The sequence below is a fragment of the Vidua chalybeata genome, chromosome Z, assembly GCF_026979565.1.
Source record: "Vidua chalybeata isolate OUT-0048 chromosome Z, bVidCha1 merged haplotype, whole genome shotgun sequence".
NCBI lineage: Eukaryota > Metazoa > Chordata > Aves > Passeriformes > Viduidae > Vidua > Vidua chalybeata.
The window spans coordinates 15508021-15523385 of NC_071570.1; the positions used below are offsets into that span (position 1 = coordinate 15508021).

At 36.3% G+C, this 15365-nt stretch overlaps 1 protein-coding gene across 2 annotated transcripts in view; it reads left to right on the top strand.

Moving 5' to 3' along the window:
• The window catches only part of LOC128781640 (guanine nucleotide-binding protein G(q) subunit alpha-like), a 116183-nt gene that overhangs the window by 68605 nt on the left and 32213 nt on the right, over positions 1 to 15365 (top strand). For both annotated transcript variants that reach the window (XM_053931354.1, XM_053931355.1), the window contains exon 3: positions 9570 to 9724. In XM_053931354.1, the coding sequence (XP_053787329.1) occupies positions 9570 to 9724 (155 nt within the window). The remainder of the gene's footprint in view (positions 1 to 9569; positions 9725 to 15365) is intronic.

A 15365-nucleotide genomic window follows, 5' to 3' on the forward strand; every position in this document is an offset into this window, starting at 1 on the left:
TGAAGCTAAATGTTATTAATGTTTGATCCAATTTGTGATTCATTTTATGCCAGAAGTCTGAAACAAAATACTTATTTACCCTGTCTAAAAAGTAATTAGGGTTATTATCATATTGATAGAGAGTTTAAAGCCCACTGAAGAAAACAAATTTTAATGATAGCATCAGGTGATAACTTAAAGCAAGAGTGCTTTCCTAGCTTTTTTAACAAAATCTTTTACTTTTTCGTACTGTGAACTAAATATTTTGTTCTAAAGACTAATTATAGGTTATTTGTGGTAACTATCCAGTTCAGTCTTACTACCAGCATTTGCATTAATACTGTAATTCCAACTAAAAATGTTTCTTTGTATGTGTGTCGTAGTTGCATGCTGATTTCCTAAGTAGCTGCCTGTCTCTGATAATACTTGTGAACAGGGCAGATAAGGCCTATTAATAAACGTTCTTTCTGGATAGCAGGATATAACTCAAACAGCATGTCTTTTCTACATCAACAGCTTCCCTAAATTAACTTGATAAATTTGTTTTGAAGATTTTCTGGGAAATTGCCTTGGACATTTCTGAAACCAACAAACAACAACAAAAAAAAGAGGGTAAAATTAGATATTTGTGGTTAAGTAGAACCTGTTGACTTCAGGAGACGCGATGTGATTGTCTGGATGTGACTGTTTACTTCATCATTCATGTTCACTTTTAGATCTTCATCTCGTTGCTTGGAGAATCTCCAGAGTATATTGGGTGACTGAATTCAGAAACCTTGCTATACTAGTAATGAGGAGACAGTTTTTCTCAGTAGACTGTATTGGTGACTTTTACACCTGTGTTACTCACCTCTCATTTCTTCCAGATAAAATTTAATCAAAATTAATTCAAAAAAGCCCTCAATTTGGTTTACATTCACATAGATATCATTCTTATTGAAAGCGCAGGCTTTCAAATAAACCATGTAGGTTATTAAGAATGTACTATAAGGATACAAACATAGCCCTTCAAAAACCTATTTCCTTTCATGTGATGACTGATGGTACATTTATAAAGAACATGCCTTTTTTCTCCTCGGAGTCTCATTCAATTGTGCTTTGGTGGATAAATAAGCCTGCCCAAATGGTTGTTTAAAAGGCTACTGAGACCTCGCACTGTAAATACTGAATAGTTAGTAAGCTTAGTTAATAATTGAAAAATACATATGAATCAATTTTACACACACCAGACAGCAAAGTGAGTAGCTTTTCAAGCTCTTAAAAATAGATTACTTGTTTCAATGTTTTCAATATTGGAAAGATGTGTTTTATTGGTGTTTTGCTTGAAGCCTTGAAAGAGAAGTCAGCAGTGTTTTGCCATCCTCCTTTAAATAAGTTCTTTTTGGTGTCTGATAACAGCCAGCACAAATACAGTCCATTTCTAGGAATGGAGAAGATAGTACCTAATTTATAAGGAAGCTATCACTTTTTTAGGTCACACATGGCATAAAACTTTGTTTTAATTTTCCCTCGAGGCATTTTTCAAATAGTTACTCATCACCGTGGTTTAATATGTCTGTGGTTTCTCTAGAGAAAATAATATTGGCTTGCTGTCTTTAACATTGTGGGACTAAATTGATTCTTGTGTGACTCTGCTCTATACAACAAATTTTCATCTGAGATTCCATTTTGCCCCCTTACTTCAGTCTTGCCAACTCATTGTCCTAAACATCAAGTGATTAATGAGCACACTCAAATAACAAGCTGATAGGGTGTCATGTATCTTTGCATGCCTAGGGTAAAGTCTGAAGCTCACTTTCAGAGTTTACTTCCAAGAAGTGAGGTAATTGTTTAGAAAGACAGTCTTCTTGGTTGGACAGCACACAAATGCAACCATTTAAGTTAGTTGCAATTTTTACAGAGGAAAATTCCTGCTGGAATCATTCATTATTTTGAAAGGGACCCTCCCAATTCTCTGATATTTCTAGAAATACCAGTCTGCTGTTATGTATTAGTCAGCAGAGGGCACTCTGCTTCTTTGAAGATAAAAAAGTGTGACTTAAAAATATGGAGGCAAAATACTTTTCTTTTATGTTTTTAAACTTACAGTTTTAAACTTCTTTTTGTTTTTAAACTTATCACATCTGACAATTCTAATTAGTATGAGTTGTGTAGAGGATTATTTTTCCACATAGTACTTTCTCTCCTGAATTGAAACACTGATATAATTACGTTTTTCCTTGTCCTGGTTAATCCCAGCCTAGCACTACGTACCACACAGCCACTTGATCACTACATCCATGGTGGGTAGAAGAGTCAGAGGAAAAAAATATTAAGCCTCATTGGCTGAGCTGAGAGCAGTTGAATAGCTGAATCAAAATAAAACATCATAATAATAGGAATGAAAAGGAGTGCAAGAGAGGAGCAAAACCTAAAAGAAACAAGACCTGCCCAGTACAACTTTTCAGCACCTGCTGAACGATGCCTAGCCCATTCCCCAGTATTCTCAGCATTCTCAGCTGACTTTCCCTGGTTCATATACTGGCCATGACGTTCTGTGGTGTGGAATTTCCCCTTGATAGCGCTGATCACCTATCCTGGCAGTGCTGCCTTTCAGGTTCTTGTGCACCTGCTGGCTGACAGAGAATGGGAAATTTAACTTAGAGTAAACGTACTTAACAGCAACTAAAAGATCAATGTGTCATCAACATTATTGTCATACTAAATCCAAAACTGTACCAGCTGCTAAGAAGAAACCTAACTTTATCCTAGCCAAAACCTGGACATTTCCTTAAAAGGAGCCTGCTGTTTGTTGCCCTAGGTTCACCATAGGTTCTTCTCTAGGTCTGAAATGCAGTGCAATTCCTGCAATTTTCTTGTGTAAGCAAGTAGATGCTAAACTGTCTGATTCAACTGGCCATGACCTCTGTGAGAGGCGCATTGTCTTCTCAGTTCTAGGTGTTTGAATCCATGAGACCAAGCAAGGCTGTTACTGCTTGTACTCTTAAAAGTAAAAGTCTGTCGTGCGGGACCAAGGCACAGGAGTGAGGCTCCGGTGAGATCTGTTCAATGGTATGCTTGTTAAGTGAGAATTCTAGTACTGGAATATTGTCCTTCTATTTTATTTTTTAATGCAGTTAGTCTTGTACTGCAGTGATTGACTGAAGGAGCAGATTCTTGGAGGCTTGTGAAGAAGTACAGATGGTTATTTTGCTTGTAAATGGAATGAAAGTTTCAGCATGTCCATGTTTCACTACTTTTTCTTCCATAAATTCAACTGAACCACTATACAAAAATTTGGCAGAAAAATTTACCATTTGCAAGATTTATTGACCACTGTAAGCATATTATAAAGGTCTAAAATATGAGATGTTTATGAAGCAGGAGAAGTATTTTGTTATATGTTGTGTGTGCAGTAATTATTTGTAGGATTATAGCACAATAATGGTTGGATGATCTCAGCTTAAAAGTTGTCCTCAGGAGAAAAAAGAAGAGAAAGAACACACCAAAAAAAAAGAAAAAATAGGGAAAAAATACTTAGAACATTGATATCTTTTTAAAAATATTATTGTATATACATAGAATGGCCTGGAAGGGATCTTAAAGATCATCTAGTTTCAACCCCCCTGCTGTGGACAAGGACATCTTCCACTAGACCAGTTTGCTTAGAGCTCCATGCTCGAATGTGTTGTTGTAAATATTCAGGTATTACTTGGTGATAATACTAGCTTATTATAGATGGAGCAGTAACTTAGATCATTCCTTTTAGCTACAAAAATTGTTGTGAGAAGAGTGCTTTTTGCCAGTTCTTGCCTATGCTGGTTCAAATCTGAAAGGGTTTTTGTTAGTTTCTGTCACTGAAGATTTGAATTAAATTTGTAGATAGGCTTCATTGCTAGAAGATGATTTTACCTGTTTGTCCTTGTCAGTTATTAATTATGAGGACTTGATGAGATTGTAATTTGTTGCTAGTGACTATGTCTAAAAGAAAAAAAATTGGTTTAATTTTATGTTCAGATTATCAGTGTTAGAGTTCAAATGCTAAAATTAATTTTTAAAAATGTCAGAATATTAGTAGGTATATTCCATTGTATCCTTGAGAATCTTAAGGACTTATCTGAGCCAGTGTTAATCCCAAAATTTCATCAGCTGCTGAAAACCTTTGAAAATTTGTCAGTAAAAGTAACATTTGGAAAACAAGTCAAAACATGACTTAAGGGGACTGTTTACTAATTAAACTCAATAGTAACTTAGCAAAAATAGCTTTTCCTAGTTATTTTGGATCTCTCTCTTTACTTACATGGGCTGTATTTTACTTGTTGCTCTGTTTTCTTTAAAAAGGAATTCTGCGCAGCCTGGAAAATAAATTGAATTGTGAATTAATGTCATACACTCCTAATCAAGCAGTTAAATATATATAAATAAATCCTGTAATTGAAGCTATTGTTTACAATTAGAATAAAATTGCATGTGTGGCGTTTGTTTGGGTTTTTTGACATATTTTAGAAGTGAATGTAACAAGTAAGATGTTTAGACAGGCTTGACTAATTTCAGGGCAGAATACCTAGTCTCCTAACAACACAAAAACAGCTCTTTGGCAGTGATTTACTAAAGCAGTAGAAAGGCTGTGGCTGTTGGTTGATCCATAGAGGTATTTCAGAAAGTCAGCTGCAGAATTTCCCCAGGTCTACAAAGCAGAAATGAGAGAATATTTCCAGAGAATAAAGCTGTTTCTGTTTCTAGGATCCTCAACAGCAAAAACTACACAATTTTACAGCACACATCAGGAAAGTATTCACTAGGTGCAAAACTTTAGAACCAGTGTGTGAAAATTTCATCTAAGGTGCTACATTTAATACCTGCAGGAGGTGTGAAAGTGCCTAATTTATAATCCATTGAAATGTAACACGCCACACACACAAAAGTAAATATTAGTTACAATTTTTTTTTTTGTGGTAGGTTTTTGCAACCTGCTGTTCAGTTTTACACAGTGATGTCATCTTCCAGCTTAGCTTTATAGCCATGCCAGTATTTGAAGAGTGTAATACCTTACACAGTCATTAACAAGTAAAGTTGTAGCATTTAAAAGTTGTAATGCTTAATGAGCTCTCCTTCTAAGAAAGAAAGTAAGCAAAAGTCTTGAGGATCTGGAGAGTTAGAGGTATGAAACTTTTAAAAGAGAGTATAAAAGAGCCTATAATTTCTGTTTAATAAATCTTCATAGTTTATATCTATAGGTGGAATAACTAGAGCCGGTGAAAAATATAAAAGGAGAATTAACATTTAAAATCTGAAGGTGAATTTTCTCTTTTGCCTCTGATATCACTGCATTTGAGGAGATAATGCAATCTCTGTGGAGTTTAAATCTTGTGTAGCAGAGAAAGGGAGTGAGATGTTCCCCCCCTCTTCAAATAACAGACATTTTTTGTTTCAGCTGTTTTTTCTTCATATTCCAGCAGCACAGGGAATAAAAGATGACTAGAAATTACTGTAATGTTTTTAATTAAATGTAGTCAAATAATTTCAAATATCAGAATACATTTCAATTTCATTTTGCTTTTGAAAACCAAAGTTATATCTGTAATTTACATCAAGCATCAAGTCTCTGAAGTGCCAGTATATCTGAAATGGTACTATATCCCTGGTAAATTGCCTTATATACCAGACACAGGCATAATATTGGAAATACTTGGGTAATTAAGACTTCCATGGAGGTGAAAAAATGCCCCAGAATACTACAGTTATGTTAGTAATTTTTGGAGATGTATTTTTGAGTAGGTCCGCAGAAATGGCATACAATTTCTTGCCTTTATGGAAGAGTTTACTTCCTTCATGGAACTGTTTATCTGCACAGTTTACATCTGCTTATTCCATACCTTAATCCTTGGGGATGTTTTGCAAATAACCAATTTGGTCATAGGGTCATTAAAATATTATTTAATTATGGGAACTCATGAGAGTTTTGTAGTACTTAGAGTGCAAATTGTATACACTGTTTTCATTTGCATGTTTGTGTATTTTAAACATTTGAGTATGGTGTTACTAAAGTGAACATAGATCCACGTCACAGGTTAGCTTACACAGGTTCTGTGTATGTTACTTTGAAATTCTGATGGATTTTAGTTCACCCAACTGAGATTTCATCATTTTACTATGAGGAAACAAAGAAGCTGTTATACGCCCTTATTTTTCCCTTTGTGCCTTTACTGTTGTTTATATCTTCATGTTGCAGGTGGAGCCATGGTGAGGAAGATGGTGCTCTAACAGATTTTGTGAGGGTTTGGCAGCCTTATATGTAAATTACCATATAGCACATACTGTCTGAGAGCTGCAGTATTCTCAGTCTTTAAGAGTTACACTAGACATCCATAGTTGCATTTAAGTTCAACCTACCAGAAAGTGTTGGGATCATCCAAAGTTACTGTGGCATTGTCATTCACTAGCTGGGATTTTAGAATGTGGTGGTTGTCCTGCTCTGCTCTACGCTGTGGTGGCCTTAGCTTGAGTCTAGTGTGTGGTTTTGAGTGCCGGAATACAAGAATATTAAACTATTAGGGATTGTCCAAAGGAGGGCCATGAGGAGGATGAAGGGCCTTGAGGGGAAGCCTTGTGAGGAGTGGCTGTAGTTGCTTGGTCTGTTCAGCCTGGAGAAGAGGAGACTGAGGGGAGACCTCATAGCAGTTACTTCCTCATGAGAGGAAGAGGAGGGGCAGGCACTGATCTCTTCTCTGTGGTAACAGTGACAGCACCTGAGGGAATGGCCTGAAACTCCACAACAGAGTTTTAAACTGGATATTAAGAAAAGATTCTTTACCCAGGGGGTGGTTAGGCACTGGAACAGCTCCCCAGGGCCACAGCACCAGCTTGAGAGAGTTCAACAAGTGTTTGGACAATGCTCTCAGTCACATGGTGTGACTCTTGGGGTGTCCTGCACAAGGCTGGAAGTTGGACTTCATCATTCTCATGGGTCCCTCCCAATTCAGGGTATTCTGTGATTCTCTGTCTTAGTATGTTTTAACAAAATATAAAACACTCCAAATTAGAGATGTTTAATGAAAACTGTAGCATGATTTTTAGACAGGAACATGTAAGTTTTGTAGTCATGAACACCTGAAGTCACATCAGTGTTTTAATATAGTAATATAAATACAAGAAAATTGCATGGTAGAGTGGGCAGGGAAGTGTTATCCATTAAATTACAAACATTTTCGATCTGAAGCTACTTCAAATCTCTTTTCGAGGTCTCCCACAAATTTTTGTATGTTATAATTTTGGATGTTCGCGCATATAATTCTTGAAAATGTACTTACAAATATGCTATCTGGGTAGGTCCCGACTTTCTAAAACTCACTCCTGTAGAAAATTCGAACTTGCTTCATCTCTGAAATTGAAACTTTAGCTCACATTCATATTTTTTGTATCATATAGTATGATCTGGAAGCCAAAGACATTGCTTAAGGAAAGTGATATTATTGTATTTATTTTATTATATTATCCATTCCAACTGTGTCAATAATGTTCTCTTTTTCTTACTTTGTCTGGTGACCTGATCTCAAACAAAGCTAGGCAGTGAATGGTTTTTAGCAATAAAAACATAATGTGTAAGGAAACATTTAAGTAGTTCTTCACTTTTGAACAAAGTAGTTCTTTGCTTTTTTTGTCCATCAGTCCATTAAAATTAATTCAGGTTTGGGGGAGTTTCACAAAAAAACCACCATTGGTAGACATTTGGCAGGAAGCAGATGATCTATTTCTTAGTTTCTTCTGTTCACTCAGTGGCTTTCTTTATCCGTCTGTCAGCTAGGTCTGAAATCCTGCTTGAAAACAGTTTCTGGTTCATAATTCAGTTCAGCCACAGGACTGCAGTAGCCTGTGGCAACATTGGATTTCTGGGGTGGCTATCCCCTACAGTCCTTAGGTGGTGCCTGCTTTTCAAAGGAGACAAACATACAAATAAAAAAACAAAGTGAAGAGAGAAAGGGTCTGTGGCTTTTCCCATACCATGTTTATGGAGAGACTTTCCTGGCATGTTTATTACAAATCAGGCATTTGGAAAACATGCTCTACTTCTTGGTTGCTTTACCCTTCCATTTTCAATGGTATCAATGAATTGTCCAGGAGAAAAGACAGGCCAGTCTTCTGACTTCTAATAGATCTCTGGGAATTTTTGCTTCATACAAAGGCTATATTGGTGAAGTTTTGTCTCAGAGGTTTGACTAGTGTTTCATTCTGAAGATTTACTCTGATTTACAAAAAAAAAAAAAAAAAAACAACAAAAACAAAAAAAGCCCAACAACCAAACCAAAGAAAGATGACTGATTTAGTTCCTCCTATAGCTGGAAAAGTGAAATACATTTCTGACATTAAACATTTTTATTTACTCAGCTTATTCATCTAACTGCTATTTTTGTCATAACCACTGTGGTAGTTCAGGAAAATACATACAGCAGTTTGGTAAAACCTAGTTTAATTTAAATGCACAAAAATAGCCAAAGAAAACAAGTGCTTCACAGTAGTGAAATGTCAACTCACTGATCTTATGCAAATCTAACCACCATTAACATAGTCTTACAAACCAAAGTATGAACCTTTTTCTTAGTAATAGTGCTGAATTGCTAGAACTTTTTCAGCTCTTTTGCAGTAGGTTCTGTAGGATCAGGTATCTCCTAGTAACTTGGGAATTATTTTGCATGGGAAAATGGAAATTATTTTCCATTATTTTCCCATTAGTATAAAAATAAGAGATGATAGTAAAGATAATAAGTAGAAGACTGAGGTGATGAAGCCTAGATCCAAAAAAATCCACACTTTTGTAAGTATATAATGGATTGTGGCAAAAAGAGTATTGCCAGGAAAAACAGCATAAAGCTGTTACACTGTTGAAGCTCAGAATCAGTTTTTAACCCTGCCCATAGTTTTCTGAGGGGAATAAAGGAGAAGACTTAGTTGCTATTTCAATATCTTCTCAAGTGGAGATGTCATGATTACAATTCCCAAAAATTCTAGTTTTCTTATTCTGGAATCCTGTTTTAAATAATTGTAGAAACCCATGAGGAAGATCCTAAATGTATGAGACATTGTTTTCCAAAAATAATTGAGTAAATGTTTACAAGATTTCTGGTAAATAAAGGGGAAATTCTTATATTCCCAGAAGGCCATGGAAAGTGTCTGCTGTTATCAAAAGTGTATTGAACTGAACAGTCTCCTACACCATCTAGATTTTGCTTGTGAAACAACTGAGTTGAACTGTCAGTAGTTAAATCTTAATGACCAGTTTGATTTTGGTGGTACTACAGATTCCTTCAGTTTTGTCTGTTATTTTTTTTTCTTTGTTTCAATGTTATGGTAACAATTATTGGTGTCCCAAAAGAAAGAAATGTAAGAAGATGCAATTTTCCCAAGCACAACTTCACTCCCTGTGATGTTAGCTTAAAAGTTAACTCCTTTTTGCATCTTCACAATCATCTTCATGATATTTGATTTTTCAAATTGAACATACATGTTGGTGATACAATCAATGTGAAGAATTATTAATCCTGTTCATTGTATATGAGCTGTATGTAAACATAGAAAATGAGGTCCACTTTACTGTTTTGTTTGTTTTGAATTAGGTTCATGCACTATTAGTTCGAGAAGTTGATGTAGAGAAGGTGTCAAGTTTTGAGAACCCATATGTAGATGCAATAAGAAGCTTATGGAATGACCCTGGAATTCAGGAGTGTTACGATAGACGACGGGAATATCAATTATCAGATTCAACTAAATAGTAAGTACATGGTAGCAATGAACAACTATGTATAACTTTCTGTTTCTAAGAAAGTGATTTTTACTTTTTAGCTTATTATACTATATGTCTGTGTACATGTTTGTATGCATAAGGTGCACGAACATATCTGAATATACACGTACAAAATTGAATTAAGGAGTGGTATACATCTATTTTAGGATTATATCTGTGCTTATTTCACAAAATGACAGTTTATAATCATTCAAAGTCTTAAATTAACATTCTGACTAGGCATGACTAATTTGGGGAGGATTTTTGTTAAACCTCCTCAATTTACTTTCTTCCAACATATAATCACAAATGCAAGATGGGCAAAAATAATTTCATATAGTGTGACAGTAGTGAATACTGGGAAGTGCTATCAAAGTAGACCTCCATACAATTAATAAAAATTGAAATGTCCAAGAACTCCTATTTTCCAGATTTTCCAGTTTCCCTCTGTGGCATTTGCAGCCTTAGTGGTGATGTAAACAGTACTAAACAAAGGGATTTGTTTTGTACCGAACTGTCTTTCTATTATGGAAACAAAATCTAAACTTCAAAGAACATGGCTGCCAGGAAGAAATCAGGAAAGCACTTCAAGCTAAATTGTTTGTTCTACAAGATGAACAATAATAAAAATGCATGTGTGATTAAAAAATACCTGAACCCCTTTCTTGTCACTGGAATCTAATCAAAAAACAGCGTGAAATTTGTCATTGGAATCTGATATCTGCCTGAAGGCTTACTCCATGAATCTTAGTTATTTTTTAGTGATGTAACATACAGCTCAGGTGAAATTTCTCATCTGCTGTCAAAGAAATAGATGATGGCCTTTTGATGTTGACCTGTGCTACAGAGCACAGCATGGTTTGTTGTTAAAGCCATGGCAAAAACCTCTATGGGTTCTACATTGACTTTTAGCTATGAAAAAAATTATTCCAGTGATACAATTCCAGTCTCCATTTGGCATGTGTACATGAATGAAAGCCTCTTACTTAAAAAAGTGCACAATGAAGCTTCCATTAAGCTCATTGTAGCAGGACATTAGACATGACAGGTGTGGAATAACATTTATCTCCACTGTAGTCTAAGCATCCTTATCTGGTACTGCACTTTATAAGGGAATTAGTCAAGACAAACTTACTAGGATCTTGCTGATAGAATTTAGGCAGCTGAAGACCTATGGATGCGTGACATAAGTCTCGTCAGGTCTGTTGCAATATTATCACCACGCCATGACTTCCCTTTGCCCTATGCATAGAGTTTCTGTTGTCCTGTGCAGTTCTCTATCCTGGTTACCTTCCCAACACATCATTTTGCACATATATTTTGGCGCAGAGTGGTGCAATGGCATCTCTCTTGTATTGTTTGGATTCTCACTGTCCCCAAACATACCATACTGTGTTTTTGTTTCAGGTGGTAAGGAAACAAATATAATATTACATAAAAGAAAAATTTCAGGATGCATAAACATTGATAAGAAAATTTTAGAGAAACGTTACTAAAAATATATTTTCACATTGTTTCTGTTCTGAAATGAATGGCAAAGTTAAGTAGAAGGTGAAGCAGAGTTCGTCTCATATTTTCAATTTCTTATATTTGTAGGTCCTAGCTTTGTTTCCACAACAGATGAGATACTGGTTTTAAAGTTGAAATAAATGTATGTACTTTGTGTGCTCTACCTTAGAGGCTAAAAATAGAATTACTCTCCTAAGTAGGAAATAATGATCTGATGCTACTTCAGATCAGATTGTGCTGAATACCATAGTTTTAATCTACTTTTAATTAAATTGGCACTGTAGTGGATCTTTGGAGTAGCATTAAAAATAGTAGAGAATAACCACTAAGTAGCTATTAAAAAAACCTCCTAGTGCATGGTCTTGCAAAAGGTACGTGTGGTAGTTGATTGGTTATTTCTTAAGCTCAGCATGTTTAGCAGTTTACCATGATTTTTTGCAGATTTGGTGACTTTATTATAGTTCATACTATGGATTTCTGCAAAATCTTTCAAATTAGGCTTGTTAATCACTGTATATGAGTATTTAGAAAAGCCTCTATGTATGCTTACAAGTAGAGTTTTTTCCAGGTATGTAAGTCCACTAAAAAAAATCAGCAGACACAAAAGAAACATTGTTTCAAAAATACAGTATGTGTGTTTACCAGTAAAACACCCAAGCAAATTTATTAGTATTAAATCCCTGTCACAAAGCAAGGAAACAAATTGCTTTGAAGCTACTACTGGGATTCACAAGGCAGTAAGATAGAAAAAACTTGGTGCTCATTGTCTCCTGACTTGATGTGTGAACCAGAATGGTTTGTTGTCCACCGGCTCTCTTGTAAGCATTTGTGCCAATGTCTGGTATGCGTATGTGTCAATGTCAGATGTGTTCTTCATTCATCCCTTGCACAAGCCTCTCATCTTCTCAGTAGTTTTCCACTGTGCTTTTGTTGTAGTAGTAGTAATAGTAGTAGTAGTAGTATTTTCAGTCTGCTGCCTATATTGCTCTTTTCTGCCATCAGTCTTCAACAAGGTTAAGTGCTTAGTCCTGCCCTTGGGTCACAGCAGGCCAAGGCAGTGATACAGGCAGGGGCAGAGTAGCTGGAAAGCTGCCCAGCACAAGATGACCTCAGGGTGCTGGTTGACAGCAGATGAAGAGGAGCCAGCTTGTGGCTGAGAAGGCAGATGGTATCCTGGCTTGGATCATAAGTAGTGTGGTTGTCAGGACCACATCTGATATTTCTTTTATCAGAAAGACTGTGGAAGGGGTTCATCCTCCTGCAGTCAGCACTGCTGAGGCCACACCTCAAATCCTGTGCCCAGTTCTGGCCCCCTTACTGCAGGACAGACACTGAGGGACTGGAGCATGTCTGGAGAAGGGGAACAGAACTGGTGAAGGACACAAGTCCTGTGACAAGCAGCTGAAGGAGCTGGGGGTCTTTAGCCTGGAGTAAAGGGGGCTCAGGTGTAAACTTACCACCCTCTACAACTGCCTTTCAAGGAGGGGGATAGCCAGCTGGGGGTCAGACACTTTTCCAGGTAACAAGAGATAGGACAAGAGGACATAGCCTCAAGCTGCACCAGCTGAGGTTAATTTTTCTGAGCATCAAGAATAATTTCTTTTTGGAAAGAGTTGTTAAGCATTGAAACAGACTGCTCAGGGAGGTGGTGGAGTCACCATCCTAGAGTTGTTCAAGAAGTAACTGGATATTGTACTTAGTGCTATAGCCTAAGTGACAAGGTGGTGATTGGTAAGTTGTTGGACTTAATGATGTTTGAGGTCTTTTGCAATCTAAATTATTCTCTTACTACACATAATCTTTTTCCTGTTATTTTATTGTTTCTAAATTATGTTTCAGGTTTCTAGTATGTCCTGTATATCATATTGCTTTCACTTTCTGCCATCTTTTGACCAGTTTTGTCATTCTTTGTCATTGTTAGCTTCATTTTTGATGTTTTTATACCCACTGCTTGTACTCTGGAAGAATACATCTAGTTTACTAGAAGAAATGGGGGTAGTGTCTAAGAAAGAAATTCCCTGCATTATGGAGAATTTGAACTTCTTGGAGGCTTAACACATTAATTCTATTCTCTTTCCTGACCATTGGATGCTCCGAAGCTCGGATGTTCATGTTGTTTTAAAATCAACTTTTAGACTTCTCACTAGTAAAGTCAAGAGCACCTGAGGTATATAGAGGTTATTTGCTTTCCGTGTGCATTACCAGGTGACTTAGCCACTTAATTACCATCAAATTACTTCTCTTTAAGATGCTGCCTCACAGTGCAAGACAATGTAAACTAATAACATGGAGAATTGCCTTTAGTAGTAGCTATGTGAGATGAGATTAGATAATTCAGAATATACTGTATCAGCTGCCTAGACCTTAATCCAAATGTAAAAAGGCTACCAGTCAACAGTTTGATTGTATTGTACCTTTTCAAAGGTCAAAGAAAGGCGATTCAGTAGTCTTCTGTGTTAGAGAATTTGGGTTGCAGTAGGAATTTTTGAAGATTCATCACCATTTTTCTCTAGTATGGCACTAAGGGCTTACCATTCTTGAACAAACTGTAAGAAGTGCTAAGACCTAGAAAGTGTCCCAGAGCCTTGCTTGGCTCAGATTTTCAATTTCATCTTTTTCTGGCCACATGAAATTGAAGTATTTGGCTGCTGTGTACCTCCGACTTTCTAGTTGCTGCACAAACACTGAGCATATCTGTTTATGCTGGTCCAAAATTGGGACCTGCTATGAAGCTCATAATTGGGACCTGCTATGAAGCTGAACTGATGCTGATTCTGAACAATTCTGAAGCAAATTCTGAACAACTGTGTGGGTTATCTGTGTAGCAGTCATTAGATTGTAGTGACAAAACCATATAGTCATATAGAGATAATTTAAAAGATGCATAAGTACATGTTGATTAGTTCTTGCTTACTTTCATTTGTAAAAATGCACCTGAAGGTCCTGAAGCTATACTTGAGAGCAATTTGTCTCATAGAATCATAGAGTCTGCTTTTGTGTATTTACAGTTTACACAGCCTTATGTATGGTTTAAAGTAGAAACAGCAAATAAAAATTAAAGACTTAAAATCAAAGATCAAGTACTAGCAGCAGAACTATGATAATCCTGTCTTATGATTTAAGATATAGTCCCAAAAATAAAAGCAGTATCTGAAGAAAGATGGGATGTGCATACCAAAGTACTGTTTCCCATACAAAAACTGCAGGTTATGCAGCACAACTTGGGAAATTCAGAAAGGAAAGTAGGACTATATAAAGCAGTATACAGTATGTATTTCTTTCAGGATATTTTTTTTCATGCAGCACCAAACATGTTCGTAATGACTGTAATTTTTACACCACAGCTCTTAAAAATAAAAATTTGCATGAGTATTTGTTTATTTGGTGACTTATCTTTTTAGCCTTTGCTAAGGTTGGCTTTTAGTGAGGTAGGAAGTTGAGGAAGACAGCTAGGTAGGACTTAGGTGGAATATGGATAAAAACAACACTGTGCAGACTTCTTCCTACCTCACTTCAAACTATAGATTAAGATGAGATAGTTCTGGAAACTGGTAATTTACTTCAACTTTTCATCAATTCTGTAGTGAAACAGAGTAAAAATTTAACGGGGTAGAAAATCCATTTGGATTCAGGTGAAATGTGCTGCTTTGAGCTTGCTAACATAAGTAAAATATGCTGTTTATTCTAGTAACTGCAGCACTAGCAAAACTGCCCCAGCTAAGGAGAAAGAATGCAAATTTCCAAGCTAAAGAGATAAGAGATAAGAAAGACTCTTCAGACCTTGAAACAGACAGCACAGAGTGACCCAGGAGTTCTCTCTGTACTTTCTGACAAAAACTGAGTACAAGTGTAACTAGCTGTAAGTGTAATGTGAAATCAGCAGAATGAAGATACATAAACCTATTGTGGAATTCCATGAATATGTAAATTTGTAAGAGTAATAAAAAAGGATCTGGAGTTCTCAGGGGCGCGCATGCCCTTTGACAGGAAATCCCTGCATGCATCCAGCCCTGTAAATAAAACATACTGTTCCCTACAAATCTCTATTGGAATTGTGGGGTCTTGATTTTTGACTGCAATTCAGTAGAGTCTTAGAAACACAAACCTCTACAGAAGTTCT